Source organism: Melozone crissalis, unplaced genomic scaffold (genome assembly GCF_028551555.1).
Source record: "Melozone crissalis strain CALT ecotype California unplaced genomic scaffold, PUWL_Pcris_2 ptg000041l_1, whole genome shotgun sequence".
NCBI lineage: Eukaryota > Metazoa > Chordata > Aves > Passeriformes > Passerellidae > Melozone > Melozone crissalis.
This window is the reverse complement of record NW_026535819.1, coordinates 11,304,399-11,323,481: the sequence shown is the minus strand read 5'-3', so window position 1 is coordinate 11,323,481 and position 19,083 is coordinate 11,304,399. Positions and strand designations below refer to the sequence as shown.

At 60.9% G+C, this 19,083-nt stretch overlaps 3 protein-coding genes across 3 annotated transcripts; 2 read left to right on the top strand and 1 right to left on the bottom strand.

Moving 5' to 3' along the window:
• Positions 1 to 377: 377 nt before the first annotated feature.
• C8G (complement C8 gamma chain) lies at positions 378 to 5,178 on the bottom strand. Its single transcript, XM_054284513.1, has 7 exons — positions 5,023 to 5,178; positions 4,090 to 4,229; positions 3,363 to 3,433; positions 2,955 to 3,062; positions 2,569 to 2,670; positions 2,264 to 2,394; positions 378 to 533 (listed from the first exon to the last, which is right to left on the bottom strand). Exons 1-7 carry the CDS (start codon positions 5,161 to 5,163, stop codon positions 378 to 380), a joined length of 849 nt encoding a protein of 282 aa, XP_054140488.1. The 5' UTR covers positions 5,164 to 5,178.
• A 203-nt stretch (positions 5,179 to 5,381) lies between these two features.
• LOC128942204 (PE-PGRS family protein PE_PGRS47-like) lies at positions 5,382 to 6,093 on the top strand. Its single transcript, XM_054284512.1, has 2 exons — positions 5,382 to 5,498; positions 5,563 to 6,093. Exons 1-2 carry the CDS (start codon positions 5,382 to 5,384, stop codon positions 6,091 to 6,093), a joined length of 648 nt encoding a protein of 215 aa, XP_054140487.1.
• Positions 5,619 to 18,766, top strand: FBXW5 (F-box and WD repeat domain containing 5). Its single transcript, XM_054284114.1, has 9 exons — positions 5,619 to 5,667; positions 6,116 to 6,326; positions 8,487 to 8,644; positions 9,253 to 9,427; positions 10,647 to 10,795; positions 12,124 to 12,595; positions 15,092 to 15,239; positions 16,240 to 16,452; positions 16,925 to 18,766. The coding sequence occupies exons 2-9, from the start codon at positions 6,137 to 6,139 to the stop codon at positions 17,169 to 17,171; spliced, it is 1,752 nt and encodes a 583-aa protein (XP_054140089.1). The 5' UTR covers positions 5,619 to 5,667; positions 6,116 to 6,136; the 3' UTR covers positions 17,172 to 18,766.
• Positions 18,767 to 19,083: the final 317 nt, after the last annotated feature.

Below are 19,083 nucleotides of genomic sequence, written 5' to 3'. Positions count from 1 at the left end.
ACGCCCATGGGTCTGGCAGGGTTTGGGCAGGGCTGGCCATGCCGGGCAGAGCCCCAGCCCCGCGGCGCAGCCCTGCCAAGGTGCTTTACGTAAGGAGCATGTTTTCAGAGCAGCTGGTTTTCCCCTGGCAGCCCCCCCTGCACATTCCCTTCCCCGCGCCCCGCTGCGAGGCCGCCCTGCCCTGCACACCCCGCGCCTGCCCCGCCCCGCGGGCTTAGGAAAACAAAACAAAAGCTGAGCACGCAGGGCTGGACATCACGAGAGCCTGGCTGAGGCCTCGTATGCTGGGCTGGGGCTCAGTCTGCCCCGGAGCTCACCCTCAGGGTGCTGGGGGAGACTGTCTCCATCGGGCACAGGGGCAGGGAACACCCGGGCCGTCATTGGCACTGGCACAGGAACACAAAGCCCCCTCTGCTGCCAGGTACCCCCAGCTCCCTGCCCAGCACCCGATGGATATCCGGGTGGTGTTCGGCTGTCCTGGGGGTGGCAAAGCTGGGAGCCAGCCCAAGGACCTGGGTGGCAAAGCTGGAGCACTTGGGGGCACGGGGGAACACCAACGGTGGCAAGGGGCACAAAGAGCAGGGCTGGGGGCAGGACGGGGTATCTGGGCTGTGGATCCCCGGGGGGGCTGGACACAGACCCTTGGGCATAACCTGGGTGTTTGCACCCAGAAATGGTTTAGCCCCAACGACGGACGGGCTGAGCCGGTGTGAAGGGTGTGGAGAATCCTTGGGGACCAGCCCAGCTCCCCGGGGCTCACCCCTTCCTCCCTGATCCCCCTGCCCGGTGCAGCCCCTTGGCAGCGCAGGTAAAATGAGCTGGCTGCTCACGGCCCGGCTCTGTCAGGCTCGGGGGCGGCCGGGCTCGGCTCGGCTGCCCCGCACCTGGGTGGGGGGAACACGGACCGGCTCCGGGCACATCACGTGGCTTCCCTTACATAATTCCCTGATAAACAACATGTGTTACCAGTTCCCGCTAGGATTGCAAAATGCTGCTGTGGGGACAGAGGGCTGCTCCCCCCGCGGGGCCCCGCACCTGCCCGCGGCCTTGGCCGGGCTCCGCACGGGGACGAGGGCTCGGATGAGGGGCTGCAGCATTAACCCTGCAGCTCCCCGGCCCCTGCCTCTCTCTGAAAGGTGCTGCCGTGCAGGCAGGAGTCCAGCAGCCCCTCGGGGAATGAACTCTGCAGGGCTGGGGCAGGGGAACGGGATGTTTCCCAGCCCTGGAGATGGGAAGCAGGATTGTGGGAATAAGATTTCCTCCGCCGGGTCCCCGAGTGATCTCCCAGTTTGTTGGGGGAAAAGGCAGATGCTGTGGTCTCCCTCAGAGCCCTCAAGTCCATGCTCCCTGTGGCCCCAGGCTCCCTGTGGTGCCCCTCAGCGCTTGCCTCTGCCAGCTGGACCAGGAATCACCACAATTCTGCCCTGCTGTCCGTGGCTGAGGAAGGCTCGCAGAGAAGATGGCAGGGGTCTGCATGGAAGGGGTCTGCAGAGTCCCCCCAACACCTCTTGGCACCCCCCAGCCAGGAGCACATGCCCAAAGCACTGGCAGGCCATGGTGCAGGCAGTGCTGGTCTGGCTGGGGCAGACCAAGAGGTGACTGGCCTGTACACAGGCTCTTCTCTGAGGCATTTATTGGGGTGTTGCTGGCTCGTGCAGGAGAGTGAGGCACAGAGCAGAGGGGGGACACAAGCTGGGGGGGCACAGGACAAGGACAGACACAGCTGCCAGCACAGCTGGAGAGGCTGAGGAGCTCAGGTCTGTGTGGCCATGGGCAGCTGGCTGAGGTGGGGGCTGAGCTCTGGGACCCCCTGGCAAGTCCATCTGCACCTACAGCTTCATTTCTGGAAGGAAGAGAAGTGCTGAGGGGCTGGGGCGGGGTGTCCAAGCCCAGCACCAGGGCTGGAGACCTACCTCTGCCTCACCAAGCACCAATGACAAGTTATGGAGCTGTCCCCAAGGACCCCAGGCTTCACCCCAGGGTGCCCCTGTGCCAGGACATCTCATCCTAGATCAGACCTCACCCCAGGAAACACCAATATAGATCCATCAAGCCCAGTCTGACCCATGTGGCGAGTGAGCGGGGTTTCCTTTGCCACCTGATGCCCATCGTGAGTGATGGTTTGCCACACAAGGGCACAGGCTCTGTCCCAGGGAATGGTCTGGCATGGCCCTTCCCGTGCCAGCCCAGCCCTCCCATATTCCTGGGGCAGGACCACACAGCCACGGTGCAGCGTGGATCTGGCCCAGTGTGCCCAGCCCACTGTCAGGACAGGGACACCCAGCTGGTGCCCAGTGAGGGACCAAGCCTGGCACATGGGGGCACCCAGCGCATCACCCAGCATCCCCAACTCACCATCGAGGACGTGAAACTCATCTGCAGAGTCACAAAATCCTGAAAGAGATAGAGCCCAGGGGGATCACCTTGTCTGGGACCTGGCACCCCCCAGCCCCTGCACCCCCAGGACATTGCAGGGCACAGCCCCATCCTTGCATCTTTGTCCCTGGGGTGGCCAGAGCACGGGGACAGAGCCCACACGGGTCTCCCAGAGGAGCGTGTGCCACCCACCATAGGTGGGGAAGTAGTAGGTGACATCCTGGCTCAGCCCCACGGCCCTGGCGCGCTGCTCGAACTTGTCCACGACGGCGTCGCTGACGCGGCTGCTCCGTCCTGCGAGCGGGGAGACACCAGCACTGGCTGCAGGCCCCAGCTGGCCCTGGCCCAAAGCCACCCACGTCCCTACACAGGGCCCAGGGGGCTTTCAGCTCAGAGAAGTGGGTTCCCAGTTTCCCCCTCACCCGCTCCCCCACAGCATCTGGGAACAATTCTCCAGCTAGGAGTGACCCCCATTCCAATGTTGGGGCCTCCAAGGCCTCAGCGGGCCTCTCCAGAGTCCAGCACAGGTTTCCCACCCCTGTCCTTCACCTGCCATGAGACCCCGAGCCCCAACCTACCATAGAGCTTAACAGAGATGCTGCGGCCCTTCTGGTAATAGAGAATGATGAAGCTGCTGGGGTCAGCCTCACCCACCACCACATCCACTTTGCTGCTTTTCCTATGGCCTGGGAAAGATGAGAGGATAGCCCAGCTAGTCCCAGTCAGTCCTGGTTAGCCCCAGCATCATCCAGAGGCTTCATTTCACCACAAGCCGAGTGTGCAAGGGGTGAAAATCAGAGCCAGAGTGGGACAACCCCACAGGCACCAGCCCATGGTGTCACCTGTGATGGCATCTGGCACTTAGTGACCCAAGACACAGAATACTAGGAGTGCACAGGGAAGAGGGACATTGGTACCAAAACCCTGCTGAGAGCAGGACTGGGGGCTCCAGCAGCCTCCTGCCACCCCAGAGCAGTCTCCCTCACCCTTCAGCAGGAAGCGTCCGGGGGCCTGGGCGGGAAGGTAGTGCTGCCTGATTTCCCAGCACATCCTGTCCCTGCAGGGGGAGAGGAGGAGGAGATGTCAGTACAGGCTGTGGAGGATCTTCTAGGATCCCTGCAACCCTGCCTGCCAAGGCACACATGCTGTTTCCTTGGGACTTGGTTTTCTCCCCAGGGAAAGATGTCCCAGAACACTGGGGAGACATTGTGAGAGATGCTGAGCTCGAGGAGTCCCTGCCACCTCCCTGCAACGCTGAGCCTGGTCAGGACCTTAGGGGCCATCAGGCTGGGGAAAGTGCTCACAGATGTGCTGAAGGTCCCCATCCTCAGACAGGCTGCTCCTAGGATAGTCCTAAGAGCCAGTCCTGGGCTGGGCAGCCTTAGAGCCACCACATGTCTCAGTTTTGCCAGCCTGGCTGTCCTCACACTGACCAGCCTGGGCACCCCCAGCTCGGCTTGGGCTAGTGGACATGCGGGTGGCAGAGTGTCCATCATGACCAGGGCACCCATCGTGGCCAGGGTTTTGGCTACAAAACTCCTTGGAGGGTATCCCACCCATATGTGCTTCTGGGGCAGCTCTGTCCTCTTTGGAGCCTGTGGCCAGGGCACTGGCGCTGCTCTCAGAGTCCCCATCCCAAGGCACTGGTCCTGTTCCGCCCTGCCTGCAGCATCCCTGTCTCTGCCCACGGCCCCCGTGCCTGGCATCACTCACAGCTTCCTGAAGGTGCTGATGGCCAGGCTCTGCCCATCCAGGATGGTCATTGTCACTGTCGTGGCCTCCAGCTGGTGGCTGTGCTCTGCCAGGTAGCTGCAGCGAGAGGCCATGCCGACCAGGAACCACTTCCCTGAGAGCTGCACGGCACAGGGGTGGCACCATCTGCAGGGCCACAAGCCTGGGGTGCCACCACTCAATCACCTTGAGCACCTTCCCTGTCACTTGCCAGCTCTGCCCACGGCAGTTCCTTGGGAACTGTTCCTGTCCCAGCCTTGCACACAGGGCACAGTGGCCCTTCAGGGGCTGGTTGGTGGGGTGGCAGGGCAGAATGAGCCTGGCATGGGGACAGGCTGGGGGTATGGAGGGGCTGTCCAAGGCACCTGCCCATGGCTCACACTGCCCACAGCACTGCGGGCACCCCAGTGCCACACTGGGTGTCTCTTGGGCATCGCAGAATGCCGCAGCCCCAGCTCGCCCCGCCAGCAGAGCCCCGAGCTCAGCCCCAGCCCCACAGTGAGAGCGGCTGCACCGGCGCTCCGGCAGCTCCAGGTGGGTGAGGAAGGGGCTCCTGGGAGGCTCCGGCCCCAGCCCTGCTCCGCGGGCAGCTCTGCAGGCAGCGCTGGGGCTGAGCCGGGCTCAGGCAGCCCTGGCTGTGTGTGGGGGGGCACCGAGGGCTGGGAGGCTGAGCCTGGGGAGGACAGCGGGGGTCAGACCTGGAGGGGGACACGGGACGGGCTGCAGTGGTGGGCCTGGGGAGGAAGGGCGCAGGGGGTCAGCGCTGGACGGGCATGCCGGCCGAGGATGGCATGAGGGTGGGCTGCAAAGCCGGGTCTGGGGGGACACACGGCACGGGAGCCACCGCGGCTCTCTGCAGCCCACCCGAGTGCGGGGCCGGCGGATGCCCACAGATCCCTCAGCCCGAGCCCTCACCTGGTGGAGGCTGAGCGCCTCCTGAGCCGCCACTTTTTCGAGCGCACTCTGGGGAGGGGGCGGCCGCCGTCTCCGCGCCGCCCTCTGCCCCCTCGCCGTGAGGAGCAGCCCGAGGAGCAGGAGGGTGCGCAGGGCCGCCATGTGCTGCTGTGCGAGGCCGGCGCCGCCGGGAAGCGGCGGGGCCAGGCGGGCACGGCCGGGAGCCAGGAGCCCTGGGGGCGGCTGGACGGGGTCATGGCCGGGGTGAGCGCAGAGAGCGGGGCCGGGACAGGGCGGGCGGCTGAGGAGGGGCCGGGCCGGGGGCTCCCGGGCTGGGCGGGGCCTGTTTGGAACGGGGCGTGGCTTAAGGGGACATAGACATGTCCTATGGGGGCGTGGTGCGAGGAGGGCGTGGTCCGCGGGGGGGCGTGTTCTGCGGGGGCGTGTTCGGACAGGGCGGGGCGGGGCAGCGCTGGCTGCGGAGGGCGGAGGCACTCGTGAGCGATCGCGCCGCGCTCGGCTCGCTATGTCTGGCACGCTGCGGGAAGCTCTGTGCTCGAGCCGTCGGGGCTGCGGCCGGACGCGCCCGGTGATTGGCCGGCGGGGGAGCGCCGGCAGCGCCGGCCGGAAGTGGCGCGGCGGGGCGGGGGCAGCGGAGCCGCCGAGGTGCGGGGGGACAGCGGGGACACCGGGCACGGCAACACTGGGGACACCGGGCACGGCACGGGGGGAACACCGGGCACGGGGAACACCGGGGACACCGGGCACGGGGAGGGGACCTCGGGCACGGGAGATACTGGGGACACCGGGCACGGGGAACACCAGGGACACCGGGCACAGGAGACACCGGGGACCCCGGGCACGGGGAGGGAGGGGACACCGGGCACGGCACGGGGGGAGCACCGGCCATGGGAGACACCAGTGCACCGGGGATGGCACGGGGGGAACACCGGGGACACCGGGCACGGCGAGGGAGGGGACACCGGCCCCGGGCGCTACCAGGGCACCCGGGCACGGCACGGGGGGAGCAGCGGGCAGGGCTCGGGAGGGCCGCGGGCCCTGGGCGGGTTCGCGTCCCCGCTCCGGGCCTGACGCCGGCCCCGCTCGGTCGCAGGCGCGGCGGCAGAATGACACGATGGACGCGGGCTGCCCCCGGCTCCCGGACACCGTCCTGTTCGAGATCTTCCTGTACCTGGACCACGCCGACGTGCTCTCGGTGGGGCTCGTCTGCCAGCAGTGGCGCGCCGTGGCCCGCGACGAGTTCCTGTGGAAGGAGCTTTTCTACCGCTACTACCGCGTGTCCCGGGACGTGCCCCGGCACCCAGGTGCGCTCCGGGGCGGCGCCTGCCGTGAGCCCGGCCCGACACCGCGCTGCCCCGCTCTGCCGGGCGCTGCAGCCCCGATCCGCGGTGCCTCGGCCGTGTCCCGGTGCCCCGGGCTGAGATGGGCACGGGAAGGGCTCTGGGTCTGCCCGGACCCTGCAGAAATGGGGGTCCAAATGCTGAAAATGCTTTGCCTTTCCCCTCTTCTCACAGAAAGGTTTCCTGAGCTCCCTGGGCAGGTGCTCTCTGTAGCTGCTGTCCAGGGCGATCCCGGGAGCTGCAGTGAGTCCCCACGAGCTGCTGCATCCCAGCCTCCATGGCATCTGTGCAGTCACTCCTGCCTTGGGTCCCTCCTTTCTGGCACTTGGAGCCCCTGTGCTGCAGCTCTGTCCCTTCTCCTGCCACCAGCGCCTTTGGCTGGGGCTGGGCTCTGCAGGGACACCCGTGCTCTCTGGGGGACACCCGTGCTCTCTGGGGGACGTGTGGCCCTGGGACAGCACTGGGCACAGGTGCTGAGTCAGCAGCTGCCCTGCAGCACCAGGGCAGGTTGGACTCGATGTGGGCTCCCAGCAGAGCTGGCAGAGCCTGGCAGGGCTGTCCCTGTGTCAGAAGGCTCGGGGGTGGCCCTGGTGTGGTCACAGCTGCGCTCCCTGCTGAGCAGCACTTTGGGGCAGTGTGACAGCTCTGTCACAGCGGCTGGCAGCTGCCAGAGCCCCCGTGCTGCCCAGGGGGTTCTCCCCGAGCAGCCCGTGCCCGGTGTGTTGTGGGGCTGTGCTGAGGGAGTTGGATCCTGCACTGGGAATTGCAGTGGCTACAGAAGGGCAGGAGGAAATGCCAAGGATCAGGCAGTGGGAGCTGATCTCCTTGCAGCAGGAACACCTCTGCAGAAGGGCTCCCAGGGGAGGTGGATGTTGATGGGATTCCTCCAGGCTATGTGACTTTGCTCTTGCAGACCCTGGGAGCTCCATGGGGCTGAGGATGTTCTCTTTGGGGTTTTTCTGAAGCCTCTTGGCCAGGCTCATTCCCTCCCAGTCTCCTGGAGCTGCTTAGTCAGCTGCCAGCCCTGTTCTTGAGCACTAATTAGGATCAGGCAGTTGGTGTAGCTCAGTGAGGTGTTGAGGCCCCTCCCTGGCAGGGAGCTGTGGGCACCCTGCCCAGGGCAGCAGGGCAGGGGCAGCTGGCAGCTGTGGGCAGGGGCTGGAGCGCGAGTGTGGGGCCTGCCCTGGGCAGCCCCATGGTTAGAGGAATGGTATCCAGTGGGTCTGTAAGATGAAATGTTGGGTTTGCTTGGCCAAATGGGGCCTGCCCAGGCTTTTCCCAGCTGGATGGGCTAGGACCAGGAGGTCCAGAGGGGGCTGAAGCCTTGAGCAGCAGTGGGATGTGCTGGCAGCAAGCTGGTCCCTGCCTGCAGGAGCAGTTGCCTCCTGGACTGCAGCCTGTTCCAAAAAATCCTTCAGTCCTGTTCAGTGTCACTAGGAAAGTTGGCCCTTGTCCATATACATGTCTAATCCTCTTTGCTTCTCTGGGATTTGCTGCTGCAAGAAGTCTGTAGGCTGCCTGGCTGAGCCCTTCGTTAAAAATTTTCTTTATTTGGTTTTTATTGTCCATCACTAAGACTCCCATGAGTGTGCCCCAGGCTGTGCTCAGCACGCTGTGCTCAGCTTCTGTTCTTGTCTTTCATTTTTTCAAGTCTCTTACCTCATGGAGGTGTTTTTTTCCTGGTCCCAGACCCTTTCTGGAGCCGTATTAATTCTGTGTGAGACAAGACAGAGGAAACCAGTGCAGAGCTGGGTATGGTGAGGAGCAGCTTCCCTCCTGTCCCACCTGGGTGGTTTGGTTGTGCTGGCACACATGTTCCTTCTCAGGACTGTTTTGGTCTGAGGGCAGCACCTGCACCTGGTTCAGTGCCGGTCTGGAGAGCAGGAGTGTGCTGTGGAGCTGCGTGTGCTGCAAGAAAGGGGTTTGTGTGTGTGGGAGTAGGGAAGCTGCTGAGGAAATGCTGAGGGCTGGTAGCTGAGCTGCAGCCCTGGGCTGGTGCCCCAGCAGAGCTCCTGGCCTTGCTCACAGGAGCCAGGATTGGTTTATCAGAGCCTGGTGCCGTGTTTGGCCCAGCTCTGCTTCCCTCCCCTCACGCCCGTGCCCCGTGTCCCTGCTGTGCTGCAGGTGCTGTCTCGTGGTACGAGGAGTTCCAGAGGCTCTACGACACCATCCCCTGCGTGGAGGTGCAGGCCCTGAAGGAGCACAATGACCAAGTTTTGCACCTGAGCTTCTCCCACTCTGGCTGCCTGTTTGCATCGTGCTCCAAAGACTGCACGGTCAAGGTAAAGTGGTAGGTGCCCTGTCTGGCTCTTGCAGCCTTGGTCCAGTGGGGCTTGGCCCTGAGCAGCCTTTGGGAAGTCTGTGGAGAGGTTTGACCAGATGTCCCTGGACTTGGGCTGCTTCCTGTGGGTGCTGAGCTGTCTTCTAAGCCATAGAAGAAATGACTCTTGCAAGTGTGGCCTTGAGGGCTGTATGGAGCTCCAGCCTATGTGGAGGTGGCCGAGGTGCTTTGCTTTCTAGGTGCAGATCAGTGTCCTGTTGTGCCCTGGGTCTGATGAAGACTGGGGAGATAATGATCCACTGCAGTGGATCCTGTCCTCCCTGAGTGGTTGTCCTGGGAGGAATCTGTCTGAACATGCTGGAAATCCAGCTGTGATAGCACCATTCACTGCCTGAACACCTCCTCTGGCCAGTGGAGCAGCAGTTCTCCATTTGGCCCCTCTCCATTTTCTGTCAGGGGAATGGACAGGGGTGTGGTGAGCAGAAGGCAGTTAAATGGGGTTTTTGATACTGTTTGTTTTTCATGTCCTGGTGAGTACTGGCAGAACAGATAAAGGAGAACCACTGTCAGCCTTCTCAGCAGCTTCCTGACTGTCCCATCTCTCTGTAGATCTGGAGCAATGAGCTGGACATCTCCCTGCAGCACAGCTCCAACATGAGGCCATACAACTGGAGCTACACCCAGTTCTCCCAGTTCAACTCGGATGACTCCCTGCTGCTGGTGTCCGGTGTCTTTGTGGGGCCTCACAACTCCTCCTCAGGGGAGATTGCTGTTATCAGCATGGGTAAGTGGGGCTCCCTGGGGCTCCCCGGGGCATATGAGTGCTGGCTGAGGGGGTTCCCTTCTCCTTTGGGTGTGCAGTGCCTTGTCTCAGCTCGTCCTGGCTCCTGAGCTGAGGGGCTCTGATCACAGCTCTAGAGGGGAGGCCTCACAGACAGCCTTGGCTCTGCTCGGGTCACTGCAGCAGCACCTCAGGGCAGTGCTGGTGTATTTACCCTCACTGCTCTTCTAAGTGCCACTGTGGGCAAGGCTTACCCACATCACTCACCTTGGAGCTCCTGCCTATGGCATGTGTGGTGCTTGGCATAGAGCTACAAAAACCCAGAATGGTTTGGGTTGGAAGAGACCTTAAGGCTCAGCTTATTCCAACCCCCTGCCATGGCAGGGACACCTCCCACTGTCCCAGGCTGCTCCCAGCCCTGTCCAGCCTGGCCTTGGGCACTGCCAGGGATCCAGGGGCAGCCACAGCTGCTCTGGGCACCCTGTGCCAGGGCCTGCCCACCCTGCCAGGGAACAATTCCCAATTCCCAATATCTCATCCATCCCTGCCCTCTGGCAGTGGGAGCCATTCCCTGTGTCCTGTCTCTCCATCCCTTGTCCCAGGTCCCTCTCCAGCTCTTTCAGAGCTCTAAGGTCTTGTCAGAGTCTTCTCTTCTTCAGGCTGGACACACCCAGCCCTCTCAGCCCATCTCCAGAGGAAAGTGGCTTTATGCAGCTCTCAGGTCACCCTTGTGGCCGTGGTCTCACCCTGAGCCTCCTTCACTTGTGCTGCAGCTCTGTGCATGAGGCTCATCCCCACTGTTATCTCACCATCTTTGTGCAGTCCCACAGTACCAGCAATCAGGAGTGCAGCAGGAAGCAGGAGTGCACAGCTGCCTTGGCTGGAGAGGCCCCAGGCTGCAGGGTGGGAGGGAAATTCTGCATGTGTTTAACTCCTTCTTGTCCCCAGGGCCTGCTCTGGGCCCCGCTCAGGGGAAGGGTGGGAGGTTGGATTGCTCTGTGCTTTGGCTCTGTGCACTGCCCTGTTATTTTGGTTTCCTTTGTGCAAGGTATCATCACACATCTCTGGAGAAGAGAGAAATAATCTGTCTCTGTAGCAGTGGCTGGGGGCTGGATGGGGGTTGGCCCCTCCTACAGAGACTGGATCCACTTCCTCTGTCCCACACGGTTTCTGCAGGGCTCTTGCTGGAAGTCAGTGCCTCACTCTCATGTTTCCCTTCCAGAGAACTTCACGCTGCTTTCCAGGGTGAGGAATAAGCCCTATGATGTGTTTGGCTGCTGGCTGAACGAAACCAACTTGATATCAGGCAATCTGCATCGGATTGGACGCATCACCTCGTGCTCAGTGCTGTGGCTGAACAATGCTTTCCAGGTGAGCTGCCTTCCTTCCAGCTTCACAGGCAGTGCAGCTTCCTGCTGGCTCCTGGGGGAGGGAAAGCTGCAGGGAAGGATGGCTCAATCCTCCTGTCCTCCCTGTTTGTCTCCTCTGACTTGCCCTCAGGATCCTGAGCTCGAGGCAACCCTTGCATGAGGTTTCTCCATGCTCAGTGTTATTATACTCACTGCAGTATTCTAACTCTGCCCTCAGATCTCATTAACTTTTGCCACATTAATTAGGCTGAGGTGTTGGCTGCAGTGCTCCACAGCGTGCATTGCCCAACATCAGGGCTGCTGAGGTCCTTGATAGTCTGAAGCTGGTCCTGGGAGTGCTGTAGCCTGGCCTGTGTCCCAGCAATGGCCCTTCTCCCACCTGGTAGCTCAGGGTGTTGGTGTGAGCTGGAGGCTGAGCTCAGTCCTGCCTGGCCTTGCTGAGGTTTCTTGGGCCAGATGCTGTCTCTGATTCCGTGGTGAGACTTGGAGAGCTGAGTGTGCTGGCCTCAAACTGCTCATTCACTCCCTAGCACTTGGGCTGCTGAGTCGGGTTCCCCATGTTTTGCCTCTGTTTCAGTGCCACACCTGCACATCCCCACGTTTTGTGATTTTAACAAGATGCTGACCCCAGGTAAAACCTCTGTTAGCAGAGACTTTTCCCATAGCCACATCTCCGTGCTGCACTGAGGCATTACACCAGCATTACACCTTCCATCCCTGAGAGGCCAGGAAGGACCTTGCCCATAGCAGGGGCGTGGGAGTACAGCTGCAGGCTGGGAACAGTGAGGCAGAGAAGGACCTGCTCTGTGTGTCTGGAGCAGATACCAAGCTGCCCCTGCTGAGGGGTACAAGCACGCTCCAGGAGCACAGGGATTCTCTGCCACTGCTGCTGTGGGGCAGAGGAATCCTACTTCATGCTTATCACAGAGGCCTGTTCCTGAAATCCTTGTCAATCATAAAATGCAGAGTATCCTGAGGTGGAAGGGACCCACCAGGATCAAGTCCAGCTCCTGGCCCGGCTCTGTAAAGCCCCAGGTAGTGCCAGCTGATCACCTCAGGGTTACGGTGGCAGCAGGGCTGCCCAGCTGCTGTGCTGCCTCACTCCACTGCTGCCTGCCTGCAGGAATGTTTTCTCTCGCTCTGTCTCCGTCCAGGATAGGAAGGAGCACAGGAGAGCTGGCAAGCCTGGGGCCCCTTCTTGTGTCAGTGCCCCACACACAGCGTGGAGGGATCCGCGGGGGCCGGTGTCACTGCGCTGGCTCAGGTCTGGGTTTGAGCTGTGGGGCTGACTTGGGGTGGTTCCTGCTCAGTTCTCCCCTCTGCTCGCAGGGCATTGAGTCTGAGAATGTGAATGTAGTGAAGAGACTGTTCAAAATCCAGAACCTGAATGCCAGCACCATCCGGACCGTGATGGTGGCTGACTGCAGCCGCTACGACTCCCCGGACCTGCTCCTGGACTACGAGGAGCAGCTGGCTGCTTCCTCCCCCCGCCCGGCCTTTGATCTCGGCAGTGACAGCGAGGAGGAAGGGGCCAAGCCCAGGCCGCCTCCAGAGCCAGCCCTGCAGGAATTGCCAGATGTGCCAGCAGAGCACGGGCTGCAGCAGCTCTTTGATGGGATCATGGAGGGCCACGGGAGGCCTGCCATGACCGACACAGAGCTGGAGACAAAGGTGGCCGAGCTGTTTGTGCGAAACAGAACTAAACCGCCCGAGCCAAACCTGCTCCCCACAGACAGCAACAGCAAGACAAAGTACTTGATCTTCACCACAGGATGCCTCACCTACTCCCCGCACCAGATAGGTAAGGCTGGGTCTGAGCCTGGTACAGCGGGGCTCCCTAGGGGCCCGGGCTGCGGCTGGGCTTGAGATTTGGGTCAGGAAAAGACTTGGTCTTCCTGCTGTCTGTTTGTGAGGTGTGGACTGGGGTTTGCTCTGGGTTCTGAGAGGCCCCATCACTGTGGGGAATTTCACCTCCTCCGCTTGCCTGAGGGTTGTTTTGTTGCTGCCAGCATGATACGCGGCCAAAGTCATGGCAAGGGCTGAGCAGAAAAGCAAGAAGGAGCTTCTGATGAAGGACACCAGCCATGAGCAGCAGTGTGTGCAGGGGCAGGACAGCAGTTGCCCTGGAGGAGTGTGTGCAGGGACCCTGGTCCTGTTCTCTTGCGGGGGTAGACAGGGCTGGTCTGAGCAGCATGGAGTTGATGTGTGAGTCACTTGTGCAGTGCCCCTGCCCCTTGCCTGCCTCCCCTCTGCCATGGTGGGACCATCCTTATGTGGGCATCCAGCCTCAGTGAGACACTGGGGCCTGGGGAGGTTTCCGAGGGGCTGATTCAGTGCCCCAGCCGTGCTCGTGTGGTGAGTGAGGCTGGGCAGGCTGCAGCCTCCCCTGTGTGCTAGGGGGGTGCACTGTGCTGTGGGTGTGGCATTGCAGGTGACCTTGTTCTGTGTTAAGATGTCACTTGCCCTCACCTGCAGCACCCCTGTTAAGACAACAGGTCTAGCAGAGCCTGAATTTACAGGAAATCCTCGGGGAGCTCCTCAGTGGGGAGCAGGAGCAGGGAGACTGGCTGTTTCCCCAGGAAACCCTAAAGCTGGCAGAGAGGTGGAAAGGACCAGGAGTGTGGGGAAGGAGGGAGCTGTTCCCAGACAAGACTGCTGTGAAGCCAGACAGTTTCAGTTCTTTTCACTGCTCACACAGTTACAGCCCTGCTTTCTTGCTCTCCTGACTTTCCCATGACAGGGTCCCACACCAGTACAGCCCAGTAAGGCGGGGGAAGGCAGTTTCCAGAGCTGTAAGAAACTTAGTCTTTGCCCGCCTCAGTTAGGAATATGACCTGGACTGAATGAGCTCTGCTTCATGCTCCTCCTGCCTGTGGGCTGGGTTTGCAGCCAGCCCTGTTGGCTCAGCCCTGGGCTGAGCTGAGGCAGCACCTGGATCCCCTGGGCTGAGCTGAGGCCCCCTGGCAGCCTGCAGCCTGCCACCCACCGAGGCAGGGCCTTTGGGCTCCCCAATTGCTCTGCAGCCTCCCAGGGCTGAGGGATTTGTGCGATGCCTCTGAGCTCTGTGACTCCCTGGCTGGAAGCCAGCACTTGCAGTACAGGCTGCTGCTTGCAGGGCTGGACACTGGCTCAGTTCTCAGTTCCTGTCCCACCATGAGTTGCTGCAGTGTCGTTTACCCTTTGGTTTGTGTGCAGAACTGGCCCTGTGCACCTGCTCTGTGCCCACAGGACCTGAAGGAGCTCACTCTGTGCTCACCTCCCACTCTGTGCAGTGCTGCTCCAGCATGAACTCGAGTTCCCATTTCTCATGCTGATTCCAGGTTGAGCAGCCTGTCCTGCTGACTCATGTGTGTTTGAGTTTGGAACAGGGAGCATGGTGCTGTGGAAGTGAGGATGAAGATGCTGGTGAGCAGCACCAGTGGGGTGGTAGAACACCAGTGCTGTCTCACAGGTCCCAGGCTCAGGGGAAGAAATATTAGGAATGGCCTTGGACTTGAGCTGTAATGGGGTGTCACCTGTGTCTCGTTGGGCTGCAGGAGAGGGCTAAAATCAAAGGTGGTGTTAGCAATTCCTCCAGAGGGGCGATGGGATGGGCTGGGCTGGGCTGGGCTGGGCCACCTTCCAGCTCCCCTAGACCTGCTCAGGATGAAACCTGTGTGTGCCCTGGAGCTACTGAGGCTCACAGGGGTCCTCCAGGAAGCTGTTGGGGATGGACCATTTGTAGATCTGTTTGTGTTTTGGACCTCTTCAGAGCTGGAAGGGGACAGGGCTTCACCCATCACTTGTCTCTTTTAGTCAGGAGGTTCAGAAGCTACAAATTACTTGAGCACAGTTTGGGTTTAAATGTCTGTTCTTTAAGCTTTCTGGAACAGATCCCCATCTGCACTTGACAGTGTCAGGGGAAAACCCTGCCACAGCTTGTGCATCTGCTGGGCTGCTCCAGGCTGGCTACTGCAGAGGATGGGCTCAGCCCAGGGAATCATTTCAGAGAAAAACCCTTCCACAACTAGTGTGTCTCCTGGGCCAACGCAGCTTCCATGTGCTCCAGAGATGGCTGAGGCAAGGTCTGGCTGTACCCTCAGGCACTGGGATCTCCCTGTGTGGGGTTTGATGTGCAGCCCACCTGATGAGCTGCAGGAGCCTGGCCAGGACAGCAGCCCTGTCCCAGAGCTTGCACAGCAAGCCGGTTCTCCTTTCTTAGCTCTACCAAGGGAAGCACCTCCCTGAAGCCTGGGACCTCCCCCAGCCTGCTGGCAGCAGCCTGTGGGACTGCCTCCCTCTGCTTTCTGTCCCACAGGGATTAAGAGGATCCTGCCCCATCAGATGACGACGGCAGGGCCGGTGCTGGGGGAGGAGCGGCGCTCGGACGAGTTCTTTGACTCCCTGGATCATGTCATCGACATCCACGGGCACATCATCGGCATGGGCCTCTCCCCTGACCACCGGTGAGCACACAGGGCTCCAGCCACTGCCAGCGTGGGCAGGAGCTGCTCACGGGCTCTGTGGGGTGACCAGGACATGAAGTGGTGGATGGATTGGGTGCCTGCTGATCCAGGTGGTGATGGTGTGTTACTGCTGAGCTTCGCCCCCAGCCGTGGCAGGAATGTATTCCTGAGCCAGCTCAGGACAGGGTGGCTCCTTCTGAGAGTGGAGGAGCTGCCCACCAATGTGTCTTGTTCCTGAGGTAGATCATCCATAGAATCCTAGGATGGTTTGTATTGGAAGGTAGCTTAAAAGCCATCTAATCCCCAGCCCTGCCATGGGCAGGGACACCTTCCACTATTCCAGGGTGTTCATGCTCCATCCACTTGGCCTTGAACACTTCAGGGATGGGGCAGCCACAGCTGCACTGGGAAACCTGTGTCAGGGTCTTCCAACCCTCATAGGGAACAATTTCTTCCCAATAGCCCATGTAACCCTGCCCTCTGGCAGTGGGAAGCCATTCCCTTTGTCTTGTCTCTCCAGCTCTTTTGGAGCCCTTTATGCTCTGGAAGGGGCTCTGAGGTATCTCTGGAACCTTCTCTTCTCCAAGCTGAACGCCCCCAGCTCTCCCAGGCTCCAGAGCAGAGAGGCTCCAGCCCTTGGAGCATCTCCCTGGCCTTCTCTGGAGTCCAGCATCTCCACATCGTTCTTGTGTTGGGTTCCCAGAGCTGGAGGCAGCTCTGCTGGGGGGGTCTCACCTGAATGGAGCAGGGGCGCAGAGTCCCCCTACACGTGCTGCCCAGAAGACAGCCCCATCGTTAAAGATAGTTCCAGTGAGATTAGAGAGGTGTGACCTGAGCCCTGGCATCACCTTTCAGGTGCAGTGGTCCTTTCCAGACATGGCCAGGAGTGTTCCAGCAGCCCGTTCCCTGTTTCAGCCTGGGTTTCAGTGAGCTGGGCTGCAGGCCAGGGGCTGTGTGAGCTGTGGTGCAGTGCAGGTAACCCCTCTGTGCCCTCCCCAAGGTACCTGTACGTGAACAGCCGGGCCTGGCCACGGGACTGCGTCATCTCGGACCCGATGCAGCCGCCTCCCATCGCGGAGGAGATCGACCTGCACGTGTTCGACCTGAAGACCATGAAGGAGGTGAAGCGAGCGCTGCGCGCACACCGCGCCTACACGCCCAACGAGGAGTGCTTCTTCATCTTCCTGGACGTCAGCAGGGACTTCGTAGCGAGGTGAGGGGGCGGGCAGGATCCTGTCCCTGCATCTGGGAGGGCCTGGGCCTGTTGCTGTGGGATGGCCGTGTGAGCAGAACACTGCTGTGTGTTGGAAGGAGAGCAGGGAGTGGGATTGGAAAGAGCAGAGGGACTGACTTGGAAAGTGCTGATAAAGGGTGGCTGCCCAGGTCCTGCTGTAAATATCCTGCCTTAAATACCCTGCCTTAAATCCCTGAGGAAAGGGTAAATCTGGGGCTGTGGTGTGTTTGGTGGCAGGTGGCAAACGCCCTTCTTGGGGCTGCAGGTGCTGTGGGCTGAGCTGAGGGGCCCTGGATCCCAGAGGGAGCTGCCTGCGCAGGATGAAGCTCATGGAGACAGGGGCTTGGGTACCCTCTGCCCCCATCCCTGCAGAACAGGAGTGGGAAGGGCAGGGTGTTGGGGCTGACACTGGGACCAGTGGGACACCCTGACCCCTGTCTCTCCACCCCAGTGGGGCAGAGGATCGACACGGCTACATCTGGGATCGGCACTACAACATCTGCCTGGCCAAGCTGCAGCATGACAATGTGGTGAACTCAGTGGCATTCAGCCCGGTGGAGCAGGAGCTGCTGCTGACAGCCAGTGATGACACCACCATCAAGGTGTGGCGCTCCCCACGGGCCATGCGCATCCGGCAGGCCAGGAGGCCCCGGCCTAGGAAACTGCTCTTCTCCTGGCTCTTGAACCAGAAAAGCTGAACCCAGGTACATCTGCTCCTGCAGCTTCCTCACTGCAGCACCTCCTTCTGAGCTCACAGAGCCCTGAGCCTTGCACAGAGATGAGCTCCAGGCACACAAATCCTATGGCTGAGCCAGGAGGGGCCCTGGCAGCAGGAATCGCCGCCTCCTTGAAGCATCGCCTTCAGACAGGACATAAGAGCTGGGGCCCTGTTGTGGTTCTGTTGGGCAGCAGCTGAGCTGGTCACTGCAGGCTGGGCTCCCACAGCTTCTCACCAGCATTGCTACTTGGGCATAGCTCTCTGGGTGAGCTCTGGGCACAGGGGACGCTGAGGCACGTCCAGTGTAGGTCTGTGTGAGCTGGGGACGTGGCCAGACACACTGGGAGCCGCCAGCTGCAGAGTGCTTGGCAGGAGCCATGGTGCAGCTGTGCTGCCTGACTGCAAGACTCTTAATCTTGGCGTTTTATTAATGTGTGTTTGTCCCAAAGCTCCACGGGCAACTTGTCTGGCTGCTGTGGAATGTCAAGTGCCTCTTCCCCATGGCACCTCTGCCCAAGAGGGCAGCAGCAACTGGGGGCAGTGAGGGGGCAGCAGGGCCAGGGCTGGGAGCCTGACTGGCCCCAGGGTCTGTGTATTGGTATTGCCAGTTTCTAAACTTGGGAGTGGGGGAGGGCTGGTGGTCATATGGTGCTGGCTTTGCCTCTGTCTTCCTCTGAGTAGCACTTCAATAAGCTATGGATCGGGAACGTATTTATTGTGGGGGATCTGCTGTCCCTTCCTGGGGTACCCATGAGGACAGCTCACCTCCTGCCCATGCTACCCAATCGTGGCACTTTAGGTTCTTTTGGTATGTTCTCTGTGAATAAGTGTAGACACCCACAGGTGCTGCAGGTATTCATTCACCTGCAGGTGATGGGGATGGAGCCCTCCTGCCTGCAGTGACAGCTGAATAAGCTCCCTGTCCCTGGGGCTGACCCACCAGGGAGGGCTCAGCTCCTCCAGGACCCCACAGGCAGTGGGGACGGTCACTTGGAGTTAGTGCGGACTCGGTGGTGTTCACTGTCTGTCCCTTGAGCTTCTGTCCCTGTGGCAGGTACCCAAATGGCAGAGTCTAAAATTAAGCTCCTAATCTTGACCTGGCGTAGATGGGGCCCTGAGGAGCTGCTGTTGCTCCTGAAGCAGGCTGGGAAGGAGCTGCAGGGGGGGCATTTTGGGGCCCCCTGGAAGCTCCGGGGCAGGTGCCTGTGCCATTCCCAGTCTGGGGTTGCTGACAGACCTGACAGAGGCGGCAGCTTCTGTCACAATGGCACTGATGGCTTTAGCAGCCTCTGCAGCAGGAGGGTCAGCACCTGTGTCCTGCTGTGCCCCAGCTTCATCCAAAACCCCTGTACTCAGGTTTTCTGTCATGAAATTAGGGGTTCCTTCCTGTGTGTGCACACAGGCTCCACATCCTGCTCTGTCCAGTCACACAGCAAAGGAACAGCCTCCCTTCCTCCCCCAACTGTGAACTCTCCACCCGTGGCTCGGTGCAGCAGCGAGCAAGGCACTGAGGTGCTGTTTGTACTGAGTTTTGCTCTTCACTCTGGCATTGAATAAATACTCTGCTAAAGCATCTCTGCAATGTGAGTTTGTTTTTCCAAGTAGTGCTCTGCTGAGCCAGAGCTGAGGCCAGGACTGTCACAGGGCTGGGCTGGAGCACTGCAGGAGCTGCTGCCCAGCCTGTGCTTACCTGCCCTGCCTGGGGAAGTGTGGGCAGAGAGCTGTGAGCAACAGGAGCGAGGCAGGGGATGGCCCAAGGGCAGCAAGCGTCCATGGCAGCTGGGCTGAACACTGCAGGTTCCAGGACAGGCCAGGGGCTAGATCCCTCCTGGATTTATGTTTTCCAAGCACTAACAGGCACAGAACGGGTAAAGAGAGTGCTCTCCAATGCT

Bases quoted from the DNA above. Each gene is read 5' to 3' on its own strand.
- C8G (XM_054284513.1), bottom strand. From the start codon at position 5,163: ATGGCGGCCCTGCGCACCCTCCTGCTCCTCGGGCTGCTCCTCACGGCG. The intron at 4,230-5,022 runs GTGAGGGCTCGG...TGTGCCGTGCAG, and splicing joins AGGCGCTCAGCCTCCACCAG to CTCTCAGGGAAGTGGTTCCT. The intron at 3,063-3,362 runs GTGAGGGAGACT...CATCTTTCCCAG, and splicing joins CGGACGCTTCCTGCTGAAGG to GCCATAGGAAAAGCAGCAAA.
- LOC128942204 (XM_054284512.1), top strand. From the start codon at position 5,382: ATGTCCTATGGGGGCGTGGTGCGAGGAGGGCGTGGTCCGCGGGGGGGC. The intron at 5,499-5,562 runs GTGAGCGATCGC...TCTGTGCTCGAG, and splicing joins TGCGGAGGGCGGAGGCACTC to CCGTCGGGGCTGCGGCCGGA.
- FBXW5 (XM_054284114.1), top strand. From the start codon at position 6,137: ATGGACGCGGGCTGCCCCCGGCTCCCGGACACCGTCCTGTTCGAGATC. The intron at 9,428-10,646 runs GTAAGTGGGGCT...TTTCCCTTCCAG, and splicing joins GATTGCTGTTATCAGCATGG to AGAACTTCACGCTGCTTTCC. The intron at 12,596-15,091 runs GTAAGGCTGGGT...TCTGTCCCACAG, and splicing joins CTACTCCCCGCACCAGATAG to GGATTAAGAGGATCCTGCCC.